This window comes from Pseudorca crassidens, chromosome 1 (assembly GCF_039906515.1).
Source record: "Pseudorca crassidens isolate mPseCra1 chromosome 1, mPseCra1.hap1, whole genome shotgun sequence".
Lineage (NCBI taxonomy): Eukaryota > Metazoa > Chordata > Mammalia > Artiodactyla > Delphinidae > Pseudorca > Pseudorca crassidens.
The window spans coordinates 116,272,146-116,296,159 of NC_090296.1; the positions used below are offsets into that span (position 1 = coordinate 116,272,146).

A 24,014-nucleotide genomic window follows, 5' to 3' on the forward strand; every position below is an offset into this window, starting at 1 on the left:
TCACTGGAGATGTCCATCCCAGACCAGGCAGCCACTGGGAGGGGATGTTGTGGGGAGCAAAGGGTGGACAAGTCCCTTCCAAACATCTAGAGACAATGGGAAAGAAGCAGGGATCCCCTCATCCACCTCCTGTCCTCAAAGAGTGTGGCTCACTAGGACATGCTCTGCCCACAAAAGGGATGGCAGCCTCTTAGTTGTTTTTAAACACTGTATTTTTAAAAATTTCTTTAAAATATTTACGACAGTAAAGGTCGTACTATGTGACAGGGGACAGATGCCTTTGATGTATCCCCCCTTCATTCCTACCTCACAACAAAGTTAAGGCATAAATTACTCGGCTGGGCACCAGGCATGCCTCTTGTCCTCGGGGCGCTGTCATTGGTAGTACCACTTGTCCCCCGGGCTGGCAGATCAGACATTTGCCACCAAGGCTGCACAGGCTCCGGGGGTTCCCGCACCAGCTTTATCCAGTGCATTCCAGGGAGGACTCCTCAGCACTGGTCCAGCCCTTCTCCCCCATGGGTGATGGGTGATGGGTGGTCGGAAGGGAGGGATGGGAGGCCGTGAGAGGCTGTGTGTGTGTGTGTGTGTGTCGGGAGGGGGTGATGCAGGGAGGGGAGGCCCCCCACCTCTACCCCTGCCCATGGCCTGCAGCCTTGCCATCGCATCAAGACAGGCTGCGGTGGAAGACGAAGTGGGACCGTGGAGCCTGGGGATTGCGTCATCCACACTTCCACCAGGCTCCCAGGAACAAAAGCAGCAAGAGGGGTGGCAGCTGCAGGCCTGCAGCTGCTGAGAGCATGTTGGGAGGGGATGTGGGCGGTGGTCAGTGTGAACGCACGGTGGGGATGCGGGAGAGCCCGCCCACCTCCGCATCTTGGTGGGTGCCCGGTCTCCTAGGTCCCAGCTGCCCGTCCATCACAGTCTCCGCGTTCCAGAGCCTGTCTTCATCCAGGCCAATAGCTGTCACTGCTGGGCCCCTCAGGCAGGGGGCGCTCCGGGGACCTATCTCCGGCCTGGGGAAGGGGTGAGGAGACTCGGGAGCCATGGACAGCGTTGGGGTGGGAGGACAGCGCAGAGTGCAGATCTGCTGTCCCCTTAGGTCCCACTGGAACTAGAGGCCTGGAGAGGGCAGAGTGGGTTTGCATTTGTAGTCTTCCCCTCTGGGTTTCTTCTGAGCATGGGGTGACGACGAATTTCTAGCACCTTAGTGATGGGGGCAGCAAATGCCCCCACAGAGCCTGGGGGCGGCTTTGGGGTATACCTTGGGTGGGGGGGGGTCCCTTTAAATCCCTAGGGATCTGTGTTGGAGGTACCATGGCTCCCAGTAGAACAGTCCCTCTTAAAACTGACTTGAGTTCTTTTCAGAGGGAGCAGACTTGGTCTCTCAGGAGATGAGGTCAAGTGCAAAGCGAGCCGGCGTCCTCTCCACCCCAGCTCGGTGGGCCACGGGCCTGCACACTGCCTGGGCCCGTGTCCTGGCCCCCATCAACTCTCAGCCTCCCCCGGAGCCTCACTCCAGCACTTTGGGGGTGGGGTCCAGGCCGGGCTCCCTCCTGCGCTTGGCACTTTTAAAGAAGCCGAGCTGTGGGAAGGCAAAGGGAGAAATCTCAGGGGTGGGCAGGGTGGACAGGGCCTGTCTCCCCTTCCTGCTCTCCCTTCACTCACTCTCTTAAGGCTTCTTTCCTCAGAAGCCTTCCCCGAATGCCCCAGCTCATGCTGCATATCTCCCCTACCACCGCCAGGCTGCACGACGGGCCACTTAATTGGTGACAGGGAGGCTGGAACCAAGTGGACGGAGCCTGTGTCAAGAGGCAAGCAGTCATGCTCTTTGACGCTGCCCTAGTCAACACCCCTCTCTGGGCCTCCTTCACCTCATCTATAACAGGAAGAGGCTGAGACCAGGGGTTCTTAGCCTGAGGCTCAGAGACGGAGCAGGGCTTTTGGGGGGCTTCTTAACAGTCTGACATGGTTGGGGACATTTTGTGGCTGCGTGTGCTTGCTTTTTTTCTGATCAGAGGAAGCCTAGCTTTCATTAGGTTCTCAGAGGGACCCACAAAAGGGTTGGAGCTGTAGGCTGAGTACCCTTTGGTGGCCCTAGCCCATCTGCCTGCTGTGGTGAGGAGTCGGCAAGTTCTGGGGAGGAGGCTGGGTGGGCCCCAGCTCCCACGCGGAGGAGAACATGGGGACTGGCCACAGAGCTCAGAGGCGGAGGCCCCAGGCCCGGACGGCCAGGATGCTGCCCCCCACCTGCACCCTGCGGGGGCCCTCACCTTCCACAGTGCCAGGACCAGCAGCGCCAGCAGCAGGAGGCCCCCCAGGGAGCTGCCCACGATGATCCAGATGGGGATCTGTGAGTCCTCTTGCTTGGAGATCTCAAATGTGATCTGCAAGGTGAGGGGTGAGGCCAGGTCAACAGCGCTACTGTTCTGGGGCCCACGTGGTAGCCTGGGGAGGGGCAGGAGGGTAGGAGACAGCAGGCACCCGGTGGGAGAGCTGCATCCCCTTCCTCAGGGAGACGCTGAAGGGATGGGTTGCACCAGCCTGCTGAGAGGCCTCAGAGCTCCCAGCCCTGGTGCAGCAGACATCTGACTTAAGTGACCAAGTGATCCCACCTCCTCTTTGAGACGCTTTCTGCCTTGGGCCTGGGGCCACTCCACTCTCCCTGCTTTCTCCTTCTACCACATGGGACACTCTTTCTTGCTCTCTTTGCTGCTTCCTAAGTGTTGGTGTGTCCCATGGCTCTGGTGAGCTCGGGGCTGACTTATGGAGTAGGCACCGTGGGCACGGCGCCCAGGGTCCATGGTGCTTTTAGGGGTCCACAGAAGTGTTCTAGTTTCTTATAAAGTTAGAATAAAAAAATATAATCTTGTCTGGATTATATTTGTCTTTATACAGACCAAGTCAGAAAATAATGCTTTTTAAAAAAATCTTGGTTATGGAGTAAGGCCCTGAAAGCAAAAGTGCCCAGGGCCGTGAGAGCCCTAACGCAGCCCTGGGGAAGCTCACTCAGTCCTAGGGCCGTAACCATCTTTATGCCTGCTGATGCTTTCACATTGCCACCTTCTACCTGGACTCTCCACTGCATTCCAGACTCATATCCAACTGTCTACTCGGCCTGCCTGGCATCTTTAACAGGTCCCCAAGTAAACTCCTGATCTCACTCCTCACCCTCAAACCTGTTCCTTCAACATCTTTCCCCTCAAAGCAAATGGCAGCCTTGTCCTTCCTTGCTCTTGCTTCTTGTATTGGTCACTGACTGTCACTTTCACACCCAAGTGGACTCCGGCAAAGTCTATCTGCTCTACCTTTGAAACACCCAGAATGTGGCCACTCCTGCCACCACCAAGGCTACCTCTTTGGACTGAGCACCCTCATCTCCCACCTGGAGACCGCAGCAGCCACCTAGCTGCCCCTTCTGCTTATAGCCCCCTACAGTCTGTTCTTGGAATAGTAGCCAGAGGCAGGGGATTTATTCTTTGCTCTGCTCTGTCCTCCAGGTTTTCCCATCTTCCTCAGAGTGAAAAACAGAGTCCTTGTCCTGGCCTGCAAGGCCCTGCACCCTCCGGCCCTGCTTATCTCGCCGGCCTCATCTCCTCCTCTGCCCCTTGCTCTCTCTACTCCAGCCCTCAGCCACCCGGCTGCCAACACGCCCAGCACACGCCTGCTGCTGGGGCTTTGCATTGCTGTTTCTTCTGCTGGTGGGGCTCCCCCAACCCGCTTCGCTGCATGACACCACTGTATTTCTTCTAGTCTCTGTCTGCTGTCCCCTTATAGGCTTTCCCCAGTCTCCCTGTATAAAATAACACCCCTCGTCTCCACCCTTACGCACCTGCGTTTTTCTGGGCAGACCTTATCACCACTGACATTGTATGTATTTATGTTCGTTGACTCTTCCCCCCACCCCCATCTAGAGTGTCAGCTCCAGGGAGAGCAGGGGCTTTATCTATTTTGCTCACTGCTCTATCCTCAGTGCCTGGAACAGTGCCTGGGACAGAGCAGGAGCTCAGTCAACGCGCTGAAAGCCTGAACGAACGCACCCACGACAGCATGGCGGAGCCTTGGGCTATTCACCTTGAGGCAAGCCTGCTCCCCTTCCGCCTTACCTCACACAGCCTCCGTTTCCATATCTGAAAAATGGACGTGGGGACGCCCCTCACAGTGCTGTGAGGAGTAAGCAGGGTAACACGGCAAGTGTCTGTTGCGGTGCCCGGCACATAGGTAGGGCTCCACCAACAGCAGGTCCCTTCTATGCTCTTTCCATCCCTGAAGGCTGGGAGCTGGCTCTGCCTTCCCACACCAGCACCTCGCACAGAGCCAAGGCAACAGGGGCTTAAATTTTGGGTTGCTGGCTTTCTAAGAGAAGTGAGGCATCCAGAGCGTATAAGAGGAGTTTTTGGGGGTGGGAAGTGGGAGTGGAAGGAGAAATCACTTAAACTAGTAAATGACAAATGGACTAGTGCGGAGAAAGGGGTGGTCTGTGTGTGCGTGGGGTGTCTGTACCATGCCTCTTCTCGCGTGATTGCCTGGAAAATTCCCACATGTCTCTCAAGATTCAGGTCAAGTGGACCGTCTCCTCCAGAAAGCCTTCCCTGGACATGGCTTGCTCTGACCAACCCCCATGCCAGCACCTGTGCTCTCCCCCAGACTGCACCCACACTTCGTTGTCCTCGCCCCCTTGTCTGCCTAATTCATCTGGGGGGTGAGCCTGAGTCACAGGATGAACACCTGACAAATGCTGAAGAAGGAACAAATAAAACAGCTCCTCGGGTGGATCTGCTGAATGCTGCCCCGGGCTTCTGTGCCGGCTCCCCCTCCGCCTGGCACACCCACACGCTGTTTGGGATCGACGTGTGTGTTTTATGGAGGTCTGGCTTCCTGACCAGTCCCATTTTGCTCTCCAGTGTCTCCTGGGGTGGGGCTGGTGGGTGACTGCGCATCTGGTACAGGACGCTCACCCGGAGCCCAGGCCAGGGCTGGGGATGTGGCCAGTGGAGGGCAGCAGCGTCCCACGCCCGAGACGCCCGGCTCCTTCCAGAGGACCCGCCTTTTTTTCAAGACCCAATTTCTCATTTTCCCAGAGAGCACCACAGGGAGCCTCACCCCTTTCCTAGACCCTGATTCAAGCCAGTCTGAGCTGAGACAGTCCAGTTTTACTCAATTCAAAAAGAGTTCCAGTTCAGAGATAGCTCGAGTCCCTCGGTCTTCACAACTTCAGTTCGCAGCAGACTTCATTAGATTTGAGGCGCGGATGCATGGGGAGGGGAGGTTGGCTGGCCGTTCTAGGCTGCCAGCCTGCCGAGACCCAGCCTCGCCGCCCTGAAGCAGGTGGGCAGGCAGGCAGGCCTGGGTTGTACTTCCACTTCCTCTAGTGCAAAACACGCAGGTGTCCCTCCTTCTTCGCCTCTGGGGGCTGTTGAGGTGCAGCGCTTGGTGCCCCCGAGGGACAGCGCCAATGCCTATTTCTGGCCCTGTTCTCCCCAGTTTTGCCCCTAACAGCCTGTTTGTCTTGATTTTCCCTCACCTCTGATGCTGCACTAACTGCTGGCAGGCCTGTCCATCTCTCTCCTGCAGGGGGCGTAGGAAGACTCTCGGGGAAGGGGCTACCCTTCCCCAAGCTGGCCTGGCCCAGGCCCAGGTCTGCAGGGTTCCCAGTGCTCACCTGGCGGCTGGGATCCTCCTCGCGGAAGATGAAAGGGCTGTGGAACTGCCTCTGCAAGGCTGCGTGGACTGTGATTCTCATCAACTTGTACTTGAGCTGTGTAATCAGAGGCCTTGTCAGGTTCTGGCCCCTCTCCCGGGGGAGACTCCCCAGCACCTGCCTCCTCCAGCCTGGCCCCCGGGGCTCTACTTACTGCTTTTAGGGACCTCAACCACAGGTTCCCCAGCAGATGGAAACTGATTTCCTGGTTGGGGGCCAGCCTCACATTGCAGTTGATGGAAACTACATCAGCGTTGCTGTGATTCTGAAAGAGAAGGTGGGTCTTAGGGTGAGCAGGGGCTTGGCCACCAGAGAGATGGCTCAGCTGCCCAGCTTGACCAAGTGGGGTTTTGTTCCTGAGGTAGGAGGGGCAGAGGACAAGGAAGAAGGAAGGGGATGGGGGTGGAAGACAAGGTAAGGACGGTATATCCGATGCTCCACTTGAAGTTGTGCATAACTGGGTGTATTTCAGGAACAGAACTTTGGGTCAACGTTAGGGCACCTATAAATGTCACCACCATACAAACGCGTTAAAGGGAAAATGATAGTATTACTGCAACAGATGCAGAAAAAAGCCTTTTATGAAATCCAACTTCTGTTTATGATAAAAACTCCCAGGGAATGTCCTGAATCTGAATAAGGGTGCTTATTTTAAAAAGCCTGTGGCAAGTATCACATTTAATAATGAAAAATTAAAAATAATCCCTTTAAAAGCAGGATCAAGACAAGACGGTCATCATTTCTGTTTACCATTGCCCTTACAGCCAGAGCAATAAGACAAGAAAAACAATTTAAAAGGATTGAGTGGTAAAACTAAAACTATCATTACTTGCAGATACCACCGTCCTAATAGAAAACCCAAACAAATCATCAAATAGTTAAGATTTATCAGGTTAAACTTACTTGTGTTGCTCCCTCGCAGCCACCTCACCCCACCCAAGTTCAAGTCTTCAGTAAAGCGCACTACACGCCAAAGATGCTTTGTGTGAGGCATTTGAAAATGAACAAAATGAAAATAGCTAAGATTTTTATTTGGGTAAGGAATAGTGAAGGCACGCTCAGAAATTGGTATGTGGGGACAGAGGCAGCCCTGGGAACAGAAACCTGGACACTAGCAGATGTCTTGGGGAGGGCCTCAGGAGTGGGAGCTGGGCTGCCTTCCATCTCTGGGGGCAGGGAGGCCCCAGGTGATGTGGTCAGTGTCTCCAATACAAGCCCCATGTGGTCTTGCTCCTTCCTCCTCCCTCTGCTTGTCCGTATCCTCCCGGCCCTTTTAGGCACAGGGGCAAGTCCACGACCCCTGCTTCTCTACTCGAGGTTGTCTGCTCCACCGTCCCTCACTTGACACGTATCCCAGCCTCGCTACTTGGCTTCTTTACACTCAATCCCATGTCTCCTGTGAGATGGTGAGCTCACTAAGGGCAAGAAGTATCTTTTTCTTATTCTGTGTCCTTTCAGTTTGAGGTTGGGACATAGAGGTGCTCGACAAGCCCTTCTGGACAAACTACTGGACAAGGAGCTCAGGCAGCCCCTTCTCCTCGTCCCCCGGGGCTCTTGGTGCAGGGGACACTCACCAGCTGTGGGGCACGACTCAGGTCCTCCTCCGTCGGGGCGTGCCGGTACTCAGTGCTGTTCCCCCAGATGTTACAGGACGTGTTTGCCTGCACGAGGACACACGCAACCAGCCTCACCACCAGCACTGGCAGACTCGGCGTCCCGGACACGGTCCTCTCTCCTCCTCTGCCCAGAGAAGGCCCGGCTGGCCCTGGGCTCGGGAGAAGGAGCTGAGGTCTGGGGACTTGGGGGCACACCTAGGGATATGTTTGTCCCCTCCCCTGTGCTGGCCCCCCGGGGCATGGGTACCTGGTCAGCGAGGAAGCCCTTCAGCAGCAGCAGCCGGTTGCCACCCCTGGTTGCGATGGGAACAGTGAACTTCATCATCACCCCGTGGATGGGGAACAAGCCCAAGTTTTGGATCTGTGGCCAGAGTGGGGGGAGGTGTCAGTACACCCAGCAGCAGTTGGGGGGTGGAGGACGAGGCTCACGGGGCGATCCCCCCAGCCAGGCCCCTTCAAGCCCCCTGGCTTTTTCACTGTAGATGCTCCAAAGCTCTTCCAGATCTCAGCGGGGGGCTACAGGATGAAACTGCATGAAAGCTGAAAGGGATGGGCTCCTGGAGGCTGAGGATGGGTCACTCGGGGGCCACGAGGCTGACAGCAAGGGTTACTTCCCTTTTCACCCTCTCTTGGCTGTGGTGCTGGTGGCCTCCCTGGACAGAGGTCGGGGTGGAGGTGGTGACGACAATTCCTTTATTGTGAGAAATAATCAGTAACTGATGCAGGATGTAAATAGTGAGCGTGTGTTGGTTCACATTCTAGCCGTGACACATTTGGTGTCAGAGCCACAGGGATCACAAATAGGGCTTTGGAATCAGAAAGCCTGAGCACATAACCTGGGGCTGCCGCCACAGATGAGCCGTGTGGCCTTGGGCAGGTTACTACATCTCTCTTGGATGAGCCACTGAGGCATCTGCATGTTTCCAGCTGTCTGCCTGCTCCCAATTCTCACTCAGCAGTTCAGGGCTGGGGAGATCTTGGGGTACACTGTGGCAGAGACTCTAAACTGCTTCCTAATTCTCCTTCTCCCTCCTTCCTTAGTGACAGAAAGCAAGACAAAAAGGCATATTTCCTAGCCTCCCGGACAGCTGAATCACACCGTTTTGGACAATGAGAAGTAATTGGAAGTGCAAGGAACTGTCAAGGAGGTTTCTTAGTAGGCAGGGGTCTGGTCTGCTCTTCTCCCCTTCCTTCTTCCTGGAATGAGAACGTGATGGCTGGAGCTGCAGCCACCTTGGACTATGAGGTGAACTTGATAGGCTGATGATTGCATGTTGAGGATGGTGGAACAGACACAAGGAGACCCAATCCCGATGACTCTGTAAAGCTGCCAACTCTGGACTTCTTTTATGGGAGAGAATAAACCCCAGGGCATTTAGACCACTGGTTTTTTTTCATACTTTAAAAATTATAAGCAGCTACACCTAATCTTCACTGACACGTCCTCGCAGTTCAGCCCCATAATTTTCCAGATGAGGACTGAGAGCCCCAGAGAGGGGAAGGGACTTGCCTAAAGTCACACAGTGAATGGGTGGCAGGGTTGAGGCTGAACCCCAGGCGCTAGCAATGATTCCAGATTCCTCCCCTCCCAGATGGGGGATCCTCAGCTCCTGTCTTTCGCTGTCTGCTTGACTCCCTTCCAGACTAACCTTGAAAACACAGTTGAAGGGAGGCCCAATGCCATGGTATCTCTCCAGCGAGCTGTTGGGCTTGACCTCGTAGTGGCTCAGGCTGCTGCTCCTGCAGGGACAGAGGACAGGGTCGCCATGAGCTCAGTCAGTGTAGGCTAGATGGATAAACGAATGGAAGAGGGTGTGGGCATGCACCCGCCTCCCCCTAGACCACAGCAAATACGTTTCCTCTTGTGTCCCTTGGGAGTGCTGTGTTGGGAAGGATTCTGAGGCTCAGTAGGAATAAACTCTGAGATCAATTAGCAATGTCTGCCTCGTGTGTGGGATGGCCATGAACCAGAAGAGCAAGTTATTTGCCACCCCTGCCCTTGCCTCCTGCCCAGGGGCATGACCTCTTTTGATCATGAACTTGCCCACTGTGCAGCGTTCCAGCCTCTAGTGGTGGCCGTGGGAGGGCCTGAACTTTCTGTATGTTTGTGGTTACCTTCTGACTTCTCTGCCCTCCTGGGAGCTCTCAGGGGGCACACTGGGGACCACTGGCAGACTGAGGTGGGTGGGCGGTGGGAGCAGTCTGCCCTGCAGGGAGAAGCATTTTCTCACTGATGCTATTTAGAATTGCTAGTGCAAAGTGGTAATGAAATGCAGATGGACTTTTTAGCAGGTTTGACTATTTTAAAATTCTCTGCAGACCATTCCTCCGCTTATAGCCTGCACCTGGGGTGGATACTGCCTGCTGCTCCAGCCCTTCCCCTCCCCCACTGCGGGGAGCTCCCTGGGGACCAGGTCTGTATCTCTTCTTCCTCCATGTTGATGCCACCTCCCCTCCATGGACAAGGCGGGTGCACTCTCAAGGGGCATACCCGGCTGCTTCCCATAGTCCCTCAGCACGAGGGCCCTGGGGCCGCGGCCCACCTGGTGAAGAGCACGTCAGCCTCATACTTGAGGTGCAGGCGTAGGAGGGCCGTGTTGTCTTCCTTGGTGCTCTCTTCTTCGTCACTGTCACTGCAAGGAGAGCCGGCAGCGCCTGTGGTCAGGAAGGGACAGCCCTCCCTCCACCCAGCTCAGGGCAGCAGGGGGGTTCCAAGTCGGGCTGAGAAGCAGCATCCCCGTGCGTCTAGGTCTGCTGCACCAGAGCAGCCAGCCAGCAGGGTCATCAGAGGTGTCTCCCAGGAGGGGAAGGGCCGGGGAGGCAGGGGACCTGGAGACCTCAGCTTTCCCTGCCCTCTTTCTGGGTGCAGCACATCTGGGCTGGAGGCTGGGAGGACGGCGCCAGCTTGGTCACAGCGGCCTGTGTGCCCTCCTCATCTGTCAGATGGGCAAATCCTATGCTACCTACCCCCCGCCCCCCGCCCCGGGAGATGATGCCTCCAGGGCAAGGGTCTGCCCAAGAGAGGGGAAGAGCATGAGGAATTCACAGCAGAGCGTTTACTGACCCTTGAGCCGACCCCCCGTGAGCTGACTAGGGGTGCGCCAGCTCCCATGGGGGCTATGCTGCCTTGAAAAGGCTGGAGAGTGAAATTCAGAGGCATTAGAGGAAGTTTTGTTGAATATGCTTCCCTTCGCTTCTGAGCACCGTGAACTACCGGAGCAGATCATTTAGACATAAAAAAGGTGTGATTTCTGCTCATGACATACACTGTTTGATTTCCTTCGGAAACCTTACCCCAGATAGGTGCTTAGTTAGAAAAGGGAGATCTGACACACACAGATGCCCAGTGTCCCCTGCCTATATATGCCTAACTCACAAACACCCGCCAGCACCCACACTGCCAAGGACACTGCAGGCAAGGGCGTTCATGGCCCTGTGAGAACAAACTGCTTTCTAAGAGGGAGGCCTTAAGGTATCAACACATCTTACAAACTTCTCCTCGTGTCAAGTGAGGATTCCACCAGAGTGCACAGTCTGGCCAACTATACCTGGATACACGCGCATGCTGCTGTGTTGACCCCCAGCACTCCTGTGACGGCTGACTGGTTTGCGCATGGGTGTGTGTGTTGGAATGTTGGTGCTTGGTTTGCCTGCAGTGTTTATTTCTCAGTGTGGAGAAGTTCTCAGGAGGGTTTATAAGGCTCCAGCCAGAATTCCTCCTCATCTCCGTGTGTTTATTACTGACATGGGCGATTCACGGTGTCAACCTACAGCAAGCTGCCTCAGGGAGGCCTGGGAGACAGACAGACAGACAGACCCACATAGAGTAATGAAAGGTCTTTTAAAATTGGAAGTTTCCAAGGGGAGAGAAGTGACCAGGACATAAAGAGCACTGGATAAGGAGTAGGAAAACTAGTTAGCGCCCAACTGTACTATTTACATGCTGTGTGTTGTTGGGAAATTCACTCAACCTCTCTGAGCTTTCCTTTTCTAACCTGTAACTTGGGAGGTGGGGTGGGGTGGGGAATAAGCCCTGCTTTGCTTGTCTTAAGGCGCTGCTGTGAGGACTGACTGAGATGTTACGTGCATAGTACTTTATAACTGTAGGGCTTTTAAATAATTGCTATATAAAATGCTGTAGAAAGCTGAGGGTATTATTATTTATATCCAAGCTGCCCAGGAACGAAGAATGGCAGCAGCACAGCAGGCAGCAGGTTGGCCCGCACTTGGGGACTGACCCAGGGCCCTCCCAGGCAGGGCAGCGATGGACAAGGCTTGGCGGGGCATTTGGTGTGGGGAGGGGCAGTTCCCAGCAGCAGAACAGGGCCCAGGAGTAGTGAGCAGGGAGGGAGAAGGAGCGGACAAGCCCTGACCTGCCCGCTGTGAGCTGGATCTCCATGTGGTGCAGGAAGACCGATTTGCTGAACTCGAAATCGAGACGGAAAGCCACCTACAAGGAAGAAGTCGCTGGAGCCGGACTGGCTGGGAACTGCCTGTCTGAGCGCTGCCCACACCAGCCCTGGCCCGCCCCTCCCAACCCCTGCCCTTTTGGTGGGCCCTGCTGGCAGGGAGTGGGCTGGGGGAGGGAGGACCAGGTGCTGGAGTACTGTGAGCTGAGCTCAGGGGCCATGGCGGGAAGCAGCCGAGGTCAACAGCTCCCCTGCTGGGGCTTCTCGGCTGTGAGGCCAGCCCTCCGCCCTCTCCCTTTTTGTTTTTAACTACAGGCAACCAGAAGACTGCAAATCCAACTTCAGACTCTTTCTGCAGGAAGTTCTGGGGGGCACTTGATGGTGGGAAGGGGAGATGGCCATCAACATGCATCGCAGGAAGTGGGGGCCAGAATCTAGTGATAAGACCCCCTCATGCACCCCCCGTTCTTGCGTGTGAACAGGTGTGAGGCTGAGAAGGGTGAAGGCTGTCCCAGGCTACCCAGAGGCTAGTCACACACCTGTCTCCTTGTCCAGCGGCCCTCCCACCGCTCTGACTGCCCAGGTCCTGGTGCTTCCCTTGGCCTTCACCCAGGAGTAGGGCCTGGGTCCCCTGATTGTGCCCTTTGACATCTGACCCTCTTTGCTACCTTCTGCCCCACCTGGTGGCGCTACTGGGGCTTCGCACAGACCTCTCGTGCTCTTCCCAGGTCTGACCCTCACAGGGTTTCCCAAGGAGACCTGGTGGCAGGGGTGGGGTGCGGGGATGGCTACTCCTTGAGCGCTGCAGGATGGGGTGGGGAAGCTTGGGCTGTGTGCTGCTCCCCCTGGGTCTTCACCCAAGAGCTCCTGGGTGCGTCAGCGCCTCACCTCAAAAACCACAATCTTGACTTTTGTCGCACTGGGGAGGTTCTTTTGCCAGGAGCCCTAATCTCCCTCCCCCTTCTCCTCCCTTTCCCCCAGCCTTGCAGACCTTGCTCTTGGGAACACACTGCTGCTCTCTAGGTGGCCCCTACCTCAAGCTCCCCTCTGTCTGGTTCCCACTCTACAAGCAGCTCGGCCTCAGTCAGGTCTCCTCTTGCTCTAGAACCTTCAGGGCCTGCCTACTGCCTGGGGATGATGCGCAAACGTCCCCACGGTTTGGAGTCTACCTCTCCCATCCCTACACTCTTTTCACATGTACTTTTTTTTTTTTTTTTTCACATGTACTTTTAAGCACATGGTAGGCGCTCAAGAAACGTTCGTTTTTCTTCCCATCTCTCCCCAGGCACAGCACCATGACAGAGGCTGGACATTCTAAAAACGGGTTAGGATACAGGACAGTGGGGTAAATGGCCAAGAGGAGGTGGGAGAGTGGCGGGTGGGAGTGGTAGGATTCCCCCTGAGGTGAGGGTCCTGGTGCTCTCCTGGGGTGCGCTGTCAGCCCTGGGGATGGCTGGGTAATTGGGTCACTTGAAGGCCATTTCATGGGAGAAAAAACCAACCTACTTAAAAGGCGTCCTCAGGCCTCTCCGTCCCTCCCCAGTCCTGCGCGCTGTTCCCTTCCACTTCTCTTGCCTCCCCTGTGCCTCCCCGCCCCGCCCCGTTCCCTCCCCACACCACCCCAGCGCCAACCTTGGCCTTGGCCCGGAAGAAGGGGTAGCTGACATTGCAAACTTTCTTGTGGAGCCTCTTCTCCTCGTTCACACACTCGATGCTGCCGTCCGAGTCGTCCTGGGGCGATGGGGGCATCACGGGCACCAGTTAGGTGGGGCCCGAGACCCGGGTGGGGGGGCCACCCTTGCCCCTGGCCCCCCAACTGCCCAGGCTGAAGCTGCAGCATAGGCCACAGATCCTGGGACCACAGGGGCCCTGGAGGCTCGGGTGCGGCTTGGCTCCGGGTGCGGAAAACGCAAAGCATGGTGGGAGCCCAGTGCGGGGGCGGAGGACTGGCTCCGCTGTGACGGGTCGTGGAGAGAGTGGGCAGGCGCTCACGTATATGATCTGTCATTCTCTCTGGATCAAGCCCAGAGGTGGGACTTATCATCCAGCTTACAGGTGGGGTCACTGAGCCCCAGAGACGGGAGGTAACTAGCGCAGACCACCAGCAAGTGGCTTCCTCAACTCGAGGTCCCTGCTGAGCTCCAGCTGTGAGCATCTCCCGGGCTGGGGATGGACGCTGGGGAGGTGAAGGAGCCAGGCTGCAGGCTAGCCCTACACACACCACCTGCCAAGTGTGTGTGCTCACGCGCCTGTGTGTGTACAGACACGGCCTTTCACAGAACACGTTTCCAAAGCCCTTCTGCGTCACAGAAACAAAATTCCATGATTCCTTCCCCCTAGGGTTATGAACAGGCACGAGGTTGGTCTTGGAAAGTTCAGGGCCAGGGAAGCAGGAAGAGATGGATGCAGGTTTAGGGCTCAGTTTCCCTTAAATACCCTAAAGCCAAACAGACACAAAGCCTCTGGGAGGAGAGGCCTTTGAAAGACCACCAGGTGGGCTGGTCGTCTTCACTCTGGGCCCTGGAACAGGACCTGGGCCTGACAGAGGGACTGACTTTGCACTGACAGCCCCTCCTTCAGGTCCTTTGCACTGAACTTGAAGTCTGTCTGAGGACACTGGGGGCCCACCGAGGGGAAAGGGAGGACACCGCAGGCAGCCCCCCTCTTTTCTCGGGGGCCTCACTCCACTCAGCTTCCCCTTCTGGCTATAAAACAGCTTGCGCGCGCGTGTGTGTGTGTGCGTGTGCGTGTGCGTGTGTGTGTGTGTGTGGCTGAGGAGGGGCCCGTCCTGCCTCTCTCCAGTCCAGTGAGGAAGGGGTGGTGGAGGTGAGGACAGAAGGGCACTGCTGGCTCTCCTATGCTGCACCCCAGGCTCCAGGTGGACACGGAGATCTGTGAGGACAGAGACTATGTCTGAGGGGACCTGGGAACCCCAGTACACACACATGACAACGATGTCCTAGGATGATTCAACAGACATGCCTTGAGGGACTTCTCTGTGCCCAGCCCTGGGGACAGATGTGGCTGAGACAGGGCACTCACCCTCTGGGAGTTCAGGGTTATAACGGGGCAGCGCTTGCGCTCGACACTGATGATTTCCACAGAGCACACATAGGGCTGCGCCAGGGAGATGTGAGGGCCGAGGGGCCCTGTGTGGCCTTTTGGGGCTTCAGGAAGCCACCCCAGAGAGTGTGGCATGGGGACCATGCTCTCTCGTGAAACGTGGGCTCCGGAGCCAGCTGCTGGGTGGGAATCCCGCTTTGCCACTTGCTGGCTGTGTGGTCCTGTTCAGGCCACTTAACCCCTCTCTGTGCCTCAGTTTCTTCCTCTGTAAAGGGGGATACGATGACCGCCACCACCTCCTGGAGTTGTTGTGAGGGGGAAATGTAAGCAGGCGTTGTAAGGGGTTACCACGAGGAAGCAGGAGCTTCTCAGGAAATGAGGGAGGGGGTCTCAGGCAGGGGTCTGTGGTCGGTAGGGCCTTGGTGTGAAAGGACAGGTGCGCTGGGAAACAGTGGGGGCCAGTGGGACTACCGGTGTTGGGGTGAGGGCAGAAGTGGCAGGTGTGGCTGGGGAAGCAGGAAGGGCCTTGAGTGCAACCACAAGGAGTTCGGGATCTGTTGTGAAAGCAACTGGGGATGATGGGAGGTTTTAAAGTGGGGAGAAATCGGTTCTGATTCTTGTTAGAAGGACTGTTGTGGAAAAGCCTGGAGGATGAACTGTAGGCAGAGGGTGTGTATGCACTAGTGTGCACATGTGCGGGTGTGTGTATGTGTGTGTGTGCCCCTAACAAGGGCCAAGGGCGCAGGCTGAAGGATATTCCTCTCCATGGTCTGAAAGGCTCAGACCACCCTCTCCCCATGTTTCTCAGCCCGGACTGCATAGTGACATCACCTGGGCAGCTTTAGAAGTGGACTGACCCAGGCCCCACCCAGACCACATCAATTAGAAAGTCCTGGAGAAGTCTGAACACAGGTATCTTTAAGCTCCCAGGTGATTCTAAAGTGCAGCCGGGCCCCCTACCTGGACCCCTCCTTTCCCGCCTCAGCCCCTCCCCTGAGGCAGGCCAGGCAGGCCACCGAGGTCTTACCTTCTGGATCAAGCTGGCAAACTGCAGGTTTGCTGACTGTGAAATATTTAGGACTGTGCTGTAGGCGTTCTCGCCCTTGTTCTCCAGCAGGGCCTCCACTGCCACCCGCCGCCGTGTGCTCTCTATGATGAAAACCGTGGTGTCAAAGGACAGTGTGTACGCAGAGCAGTCCTGGGTAGGCTTCCTCAGCACCCTCTGGCAGTACTCCCTGTGGGAAAGAGACCAGCAGGAATCAGGCACATGGAATGGGGAATGCAGGGGTAGACCTCACTGGGCATGTATCACCTCTCCAATCAGCATGTTTTCCTTTTGGCTTTGGCTGCCAGGAAGCTCAGAGCTCAATATGGAGACAAGCCTGATTATTAGCCTAGATGGTTAGAATCTTTGCTTCTTCATCCTTCTACAAGGTTTGGATGTACTATTTCTATTTTTTATTTATTTTATTATTTATATTTTTATTGAAGTATAGTTGATTTACAATGTTGTGTTAGTTTCAGGTACAGCAAAGTGATTCAGACATATATATATATGTATACACACACACACACACACACACACACACACACACACATACACACACACATATATTCTCAGATTCTTTTCCCTTATAGGTTATTATAAGATATTGAATATACTTCCCTGTGCTGTACAGTAGATCCTTGTTTTTTATCTATTTTTATATATAGTAGTGTTGTATTATTTCCATTTATTGTATATGTATCTTCTATCTAATCATTTCATAGTTGAATAAAAGCTGAGCATAAATTATTTAAAAATATATTACATAAATATGAAATAGGATCAGTATTTTTCCTTGTCTGCTAGTTTCTTTTTTTTTATAAATTTATTTTATTTTAATTTATTTTTGGCCGCGTTGGGTCTTTGTTGCCGCACGTGGGCTTTCTCTAGTTGCAGTGAGCGGGAACTACTCTTCGTGGCAGTGCATGGGCTTCTCATTGTGGTGGCTTCTCTTGTTGCGGAGCATGGGCCCTAGGCACACGGGCTTCAGTAGTTGTGGCATATGGGCTCTACAGCGCAGGCTCAGTAGTTGTGGTGCACGGGCTTGGTTGCTTCACGGCATGTGGGACCTCCCTGGACCAGGGCTCGAACCCGTGTCCCCTGCATTGGCAGGCGGATTCTTAACCACTGCGCCACCAGGGAAGCCCTGTCAGTTTATTTCCTCCAGGGGATTGTGAGCACCCTACTCATCCTCTGCTAATCTCCTTAGTACTGAGCCCAAGTGGTCAGTCCATGGACCTTAGAAGTCATCTAGTCTGGGGGTTAGACAATGAACACCAAGAACTCTAGGTCCTCAGTCTCTACCTTTTATCTGTTTTATAGTGCAGGCTCCAAAGAAAGGATTCCTTTTCTAAACAAAAGTTTGAGGAGGTTGGATTAGACTAACAGTATTCATTTTACAGAGGAGGTCATTGAGGCCCAGAGAGGGCAAGGTATTTGCCTGAGGTCACACAGGAGTTAGAGGCAGAGCCTGAGCTAGAACCATGCTCCAAGTTCAGTGTTTGGTCCTCGCTGCCTAGGAGAAGCATGTGCAGGACTGTCATCCAGGGCCCTGGGAGGCTAGATCCACCAGCAGGGAAGGGAAAGGAGTCAGTGTGGGGGTGGGGAGAAGCCTACTCACATGGCTGTGGGCAGGTCACTGCGGGCGTCCAGCAGGAGGTCAGGGACACAGTGCTCATCCTCATTGCAGCCATTCCAGAAGGGTACCTGGGCCAGAGAGAGGGAGGTATGGGTGGCTGGATAGGGCACCCTGAGCTTCCAGCCCCCATCTCTGCTGTGGGCCATCCCTTATCTCCACAGCACGCCAGCTCCTCCTTCTGCGGCACTAGACACTGGCTTTGTTTTTTCTGCCTTTTTCACAGCACCATGCTGCTATTTCTCATGCTTTGGCATAGACAGTCCCTTCTTTGGAACATGGCTCAAAACTCAACTCCTCCCAGGTCCCTTTCAGTCCCTAGCTGAGCTGTTAGCACAGAACACCCACTTACCCAGTGCCAGTCAACACTGATTGATCATTTATAGCGGGGAGCAAGCTCTCTGTTACTGGGTATATAGGATGAGGAAGACACAGCTTCTGTTCTCAGCTCATGGGGAAGATGAGTGTGTGAACAAATAATTATAGTGTGAAATGTGCAAAAAAAAAAATCTGTATGAGGAATAGAAGAGGCAGAGGGGAGGAAACAGTTATTTTGGCCCATAGATGAGAAGGCTTCAGAGAAATGACAGTAGGTCAGAGTTCCAAAGGATGACTGAGTTAGCTGGATGGACCAGAGGGAGAGGGAAGTCTGGGAGGAAGGACGAGTCTGTGCAAAGGGCCTGAGGCATGAAGCAGCAATGGCAAGCTTGGGGAATGACGGCTGTTTAGTGTTGCTGTAGTAAGGGGTACAGGAGATGCAGAGATGGGCGGGGTCATGTCTTAACAGGGTCTTGGGGTCGTGTCCTCCCAGACCCACATATCGAAGGCTCCCTCTGGCTGCTGTGGGTGGATGGACTGGAAGGGTCAAGGGTAGAGGCAGAGAGACCACTAAGGACGCTGCTGCAATGTTCATGCAAGAGATGACGACGGTGTCGGTGTGGTAGTGTGTGTGTGTGGGGGGGTGGGGTGGGGAACAGGTTAGTAACCCCAGAGGTGAGAGCAGCAGGACCTGGAGTTCATCAGGACTAAAAGGGAGGAAAGGGTCCTGGATGTTGGCCAAGTTTCCTTTTGAGCGTCTGGAAGGGTGGCCGCACCATTCATTTATAAATGGAGGGGTTCAGTGGAGGGGATCAGTTTGGGGCACACTGAGTTTGAAGTGCCTGTGGCCCATCCAGGGAGAAGGGCTCAGCAGGTAGGTGGGTGTTCAAGTCTGGAGCTGAGGAGTGGAACTGTCCGCACCAGGAGCACAGCCTGAACCAGGGGAGGGGAGACAGGAGAGGCCAGGCGTACCTTATATTCACTAACTTCTCAGAGGGGAGCACCCTGGCCCTCACTCAGATCCACGTGCTCTTATTTCAGACACGTTTCTATTAAGCCTGCCCCTTGGCTTCCCCATCACATGGTGGATTTGCAGCTCGAAGCAGCCAGCAAGGAAGACAGCAGAGCCATATAAAGGAGGGCAAAGCGAGGCATTCAATGCCAGGACATAGCTCTAGACACTTTGGAAGCCCCTGGGGGCTTCACTGTATTCTAGCACTTACGTTCATCTTGGTGATTTCAAGTCTCTGATGAAATACACCCCAGCCCGCCCAGCATACTGTTCAAGTGTGAAAACTATACAATAACCTTCAGAAAAATTTCTATCCACTTGATTAAAAGGGATAATTTAACATGATAAGTAACTGTTACACTCAACTGTATGGAATGGCTCATTCTCCCAAGAGGCAAGATTTTATGGTACTAGAACAGTGCTGGGCATTGAGGAGAAGCTAAATAAGAATTCGTAGCAGAGAGATGGGAAGAATGTTTCTAATTTTCTGGGGGCTAGAAACCTATTTTAACAAGATTTTTAGACATTTAGCTGCTATCCAAAGCCCTTGGTAATATGCCCAGACTGACTTTTTCAGCTCTATTTCTCATCCTTTCTTTACACTTCCCTTCACCCTGCTTGTTCCCACGTCCATACCTTGGCTATGCTGTCAGCTTTCCTGGAGTAAGCCCATCGTCCCCATCTCACGTCTATTCTAAAGGTCCAGGGGAAAGCTACCTCCTCCAGAAAGTCCCCCCGACCTATCATCTGACCGCTTGATGACACTTCCTCTGAGCTTACTCCCATCTTTGACTTGACCTATGACTCTTATCACCACCTTGCATCCGTATCATCAGCATCAGAGCAGAGAGTGCCCTGCACGTTCCTCTGCATCATGGGCTTCAACATGCTTATAGAATGAGTGACATGTACTCATTCATTTGCTATAGTGGCCTTGTGATGACTGTGATGGGAAAAATAGTAAGATTCAGGGCACCCAGCTTTCCCCCTCTCGCGGCTCACTAACGAGGATTCCAGCTTTGCCAGGTCAGTATCTCTCCCTCTCCTGAACTGCGTTTTCAGACAGCCTCTCTTACACATCTGTGATGCAGAATCAGGAGAAGAGGGAAGGTGTGAAGGTTGAGGGGTGGGTGGTAGGATGTGGGAGCTCTGGGAAGAGGGAGGAGCTGAGGGGGCTGATGGGGGAGAATGAGAGCAGAGAGGGGATTTTCATAAGCCTTGCTCTTGACTATACAGTTCTTTTGTGTAGGAGACATACAGGCAAGCACGTGAGTAATTCTGAAATTGTTGTTTGCTGGCTGGATTCTATATAGTGGGTTGGCCAAACAGTTTGTTTGGTTTTAAGTAAATATAAAAGACACATTTTTCACTTTCACGAAGAACTTTATTGAACAATGTATTCATTAACCGAATGAACTTTTTGGCCAAGCCAATAATTCTCAGAGACACTGCTCAGAGGCTGGGCCTCGTAGGTCACGGTCTTAAGAGCACTGTGGTATATTTGAAAGCTGTTCCTAAATCCCCGGGGTTTATTTTGCCTGCTCTCGTAGCACAGCTCAGGCAGAATGGATAACTGTCTGACGTTTTCTTTGTGTGGGATTTATATGGAGTTGCAGATGCAGGGAGCGTCTGAATATTAGATTACCAGAAGTCTGATGCCCTTAGAGCCAGGGATTAGAAAAGGTGGGTTTGGGGGGTGCAGAGGCAATGATGAGGCTAAAACTACTTATTTTTGGAATACTTGGAGCAGGCTAGGAGGACTGTTTGTTAATTAGTCGATCACTCAACAAGGGCAGACTAGGCTCTAGTGGTTGAATCATCCTCTCTGGCCTCCAGTGTCCTCGTCTGTCAATGAGGGAAGTGGGCGATTGAGAACTAAGGTCCCTTCGGGTCCTGTGAATCTCAGGACCCACTCCGGGCTCACTCTCTGCTGGGGATACGGGAGCCTTGCACAGGAGAAGGCCAGGTCCTTACCTTCAAGAAATTGCTCAGCACGAGTCATGAGGAAGGAGGGGAGGAGCCTGTTGGGAATTTGCGGGGCAGGAGGTGGGAAGGTGGGGCAGGGGAAGAACTCCTTTGTGCCTGTCACAAAGCCTGGGCTTCTGAGAGGAGGCGAGGGGAGGGGGTGGGGTGTGTGTCAGAGCTGCTGCCCTGGACACCAGGACGTACCGAGACTCTGAGGGTCGTGGGCCAGCCGTCATCCAGCATGGGGCCATAGTCGGGGTCCTCCAGGGAGAACTCGACGGAGAAGGTCACTGGCTTCACGTAGTCAGCAGTGTCCTGTGTGGGAGACGAGAACGGGGTGAGGACAGAGGGAACATCTGTGTCATAGCCAGGACCACTGAGAGAACTTCTACCTCCCGAAGCTGGGAGGGTAGCTGCCTCCTCAGCCCTGAGCGTGAGTCCATGGAGCTTAGCGTCCGTGAGTGCACGGAGGTTCCCAGATGGGTCCGTAGCAGGAGAGTGTTGCTCCTGGAAAGGGCCCTTGGCTCAGCATATGCCAACCCCTCTGCCTGCATGTTTCACCACCTCCTGCTCGTCCTTCAAGGTTGGGAACCTGTGTCCCCAACACCCCGGCCTCTAGGAAGCCAGGCAGCACCTCATCCCCACATGCTGTTCAGACCTGTTACTGACACACTTACGTGGCATCCAAACTACCTGGTGGTGTGTCAATCCTCCTCTCTCTGAAGCCTCTGAGCACAGTCCTAGCGCTGTGACAAGGCTTAATAAATCAATGAATGAACAAAGTTGAACAAAAGAGCGGCAATCCAGGGGATGCTTAGAGCTGCCTAAAAAATCCCCCAATCCCCCCCGCCCCCGCCATGGAACCCAAATCGTGACACCAGTGGCTTCCTTGTGTTAAGGCAATGACTTTCAAACTTGAGCTTGCATCAGAATCCCACCCTGGGAGGGGGCGGGGGTTAAAACACTGAGTCCCATCCCAAGAGTTTCTGATTCACTAGGTCTGGAATGGAGCTTGAGAACGTGCAATTCTAAAAAGTTCCTGGGTAATGAAGATGCTGCCGGTCTGGGGACCACACTTTGAGAACCAGCCCGTAAACACATCAGAGGGGCAACACTATTAACAGACACCAGGACTTCCTGTTTCTCTGACCTTTGCCCAGTGACTATTGGGGTCAGGTGGGCTCTGAGTGTCCCCTGCCTGTGTCTCCGAGGCTGGAGCTGTGGCTGGGTGTCTGCAGTTTCTGGGTGGGTGCACCAGGCCCCCGCTGGTTCTCCCGCTCTGCCAGTCTGGCATCTCTCTCTTCCTCCCCGCAAGCCTGTCTATGCCACTGGTCCACCTTACCTGGTCTTCATTATTAGCTGATGCCTACTTATCCCTTCCTTCTGAGCCATGGGCCCGGCTGGCTGACTGCCGTCCTCTCTGCTAGACATCATTGAGCCCACCTCCCTCCTTGAATTTCACCCCCTGCTTAAGAAATGGTGGGCATCTGAGAGCTGGAAAGAAGAGATTTCAGAGGAGGGTAGAGTGAGGTGGGAAGTAGTGTGTCCCAGTGGCCTTTGCTCTGGGGCATGAGTATGGGATGGCCAAGGTCCAGGACACTGCCCCCTTCCTGGCCTCCTGAGGTCTGCTGGGGGCTCAGAACCAGCCTGGCACCAGCTGAGCTCTCTGCCTCTCCCACGGCAGCACCTCGCCCAGCTCCGTCCCCTTCCTGGAGAAGCTTGGGCTCTGTGGGTGGGGCTGCTGGGCATCTGGCTCACCAGGACATGGAAATTGATCCGCTCACAGTGTTCCTGGCTGGAGGAGAGCAGGGCAGCTCTGTTGGTGTACCGGTCCCCGCCCTCGTCCAGGTGGGCCCGCGGCGTGTACCGCCTCTCATCCATGGTGGCGTTATACCTGATGCCTAGAGGAAGGAGAGGGCAAGCCATGGAGGTGGAGCCACATTTCCATTGAAGACTGTTTGCCTCTCTTTAAAAATAGCCTTTGGAAAGTCATCCTCCTCCAGGAAGCCCTCCAGGATGGCCAGGGGAAGTGCTGCTCCTCTCCCCTCACAAGGCTCAGTGTAGGCAGGAAACTCCCACACAGAGAGCGAGCGATACAGTGAGAAAGGGTAAAGGAAGGAACTAAAGGAAGAGGGAGGCAGAAGGAGGAGAAAAGAATATGGAGTTGACAGTAAGGCATAAAGAAAGAGGAAAAGATGGAGGGGAGAGTGAATGCAGTGGAAGAGGAGGGGAGACAGGATGAGGGGTCAGGATGATGCTTCCATTTGAGCCACTCCTGGCATCAACACACCTCTCCACCTCTCCCATCACCTTCCCGGGCCTCGCCCTCGGCTCTAGGATCCCGTCAGGTCTGGGTCCGAGCCTCTGCAGGTGGCAGTTCCCATCACACTAGGGAGGGCTGGCCAGGTCCTGCCCACCAGCTCCTCAAACCTAAGGCTGTTCTGGGGTTTAAGGCCTGCAGCCTCCTCCCCTTCAACTAGGCTGATCTTTTGCTAAATGCTGGAAAGGTTCAGCCCCTTCTCCAGTACCCCAGCAGCACTCTGGGTGCACAGGTTCTTGGCATCATTCTCCTATCATAGAAAGAAGCTGAAAGAAGGACACAACCACCCAGGCCTGCCTTTGTTCTCATCGTCCTTCTGGGACACCCGTTTTTTAATCATCTGGTCGGTCCTGCTCCTTGGCTGAGACGCTCTCTGTGGTCCCAAATTCCTGCACAGGTCTAACCTGGTGCTGGAACCTGTAGCTGCCACTTGCTGGGGCTGCCTGGGCCCAGGGCTGTCATAAGCAGGTGTCTGATCCCAGCCTTGGCTGGGAGTGATGGACCCTCAGAAGGAAACTGCCCTGCTGTGGACTCACACCTACTCTGAGCAATGACCACTGCTACTCGGGTCTTCATCTGCCTGACCCCCTGGTTACTAGCTCCCCCTCCTGCGTCTGACTCTTTCTCTGAATCTGACTTCACAGCTTCCACACCCCAGACTGTTCCACTGCTTCCAGTCCCCTGTTCTGATCCACACACTCTCTCTGACTATTTCCTGCTTCCCCAACCTCTCCCACGTTGGTCACCACTGCTCACTGCCATCCTCGCTGTGGCAATGAGATGCTCTCCCTGCCCCCTGGAATCAGAGCATTGAATGGGCATCTAGAAGTCATCAAATGTGGCTCTAGGTGTGACCTGGCACTTAAAACCCATTTCAGCAAAAGCCCAGGTTTAGAAACAGAGCGAATGCAAAGCCCATGGGGGAGAGA

The 24,014-nt window shown here is 54.5% G+C and overlaps 2 protein-coding genes across 5 annotated transcripts in view; one reads left to right on the top strand and one right to left on the bottom strand.

Annotated features, from left to right (window-relative positions):
• FEM1B (fem-1 homolog B) overlaps positions 1–24,014 on the top strand; it is a 49,975-nt gene that overhangs the window by 21,105 nt on the left and 4,856 nt on the right. The gene's annotated exons all lie outside the window — the stretch shown is intronic.
• The window catches only part of ITGA11 (integrin subunit alpha 11), a 138,962-nt gene that overhangs the window by 14,044 nt on the left and 100,904 nt on the right, over positions 1–24,014 (bottom strand). For 3 of the 4 annotated variants that reach the window (XR_010946445.1, XM_067751790.1, XM_067751780.1), the window contains exons 17-29: positions 22,524–22,666; positions 20,970–21,080; positions 17,456–17,541; positions 15,817–16,024; positions 13,359–13,457; positions 11,691–11,767; positions 9,861–9,950; positions 8,967–9,057; positions 7,565–7,678; positions 7,276–7,362; positions 5,856–5,966; positions 5,663–5,758; positions 2,274–2,387 (exon numbers count right to left, since the gene is read on the bottom strand). Coding sequence is in view for 3 of the 4 variants with exons in the window: in XM_067751790.1 (XP_067607891.1) it covers positions 2,274–2,387; positions 5,663–5,758; positions 5,856–5,966; positions 7,276–7,362; positions 7,565–7,678; positions 8,967–9,057; positions 9,861–9,950; positions 11,691–11,767; positions 13,359–13,457; positions 15,817–16,024; positions 17,456–17,541; positions 20,970–21,080; positions 22,524–22,666 (1,427 nt within the window). In the remaining variant the exon portion in view is untranslated. Of the gene's footprint in view, positions 1–194; positions 1,586–2,273; positions 2,388–5,662; positions 5,759–5,855; positions 5,967–7,275; positions 7,363–7,564; positions 7,679–8,966; positions 9,058–9,860; positions 9,951–11,690; positions 11,768–13,358; positions 13,458–15,816; positions 16,025–17,455; positions 17,542–20,969; positions 21,081–22,523; positions 22,667–24,014 lie in introns of those variants that run through there. The other variant, XM_067751784.1, reaches the window with a different exon arrangement.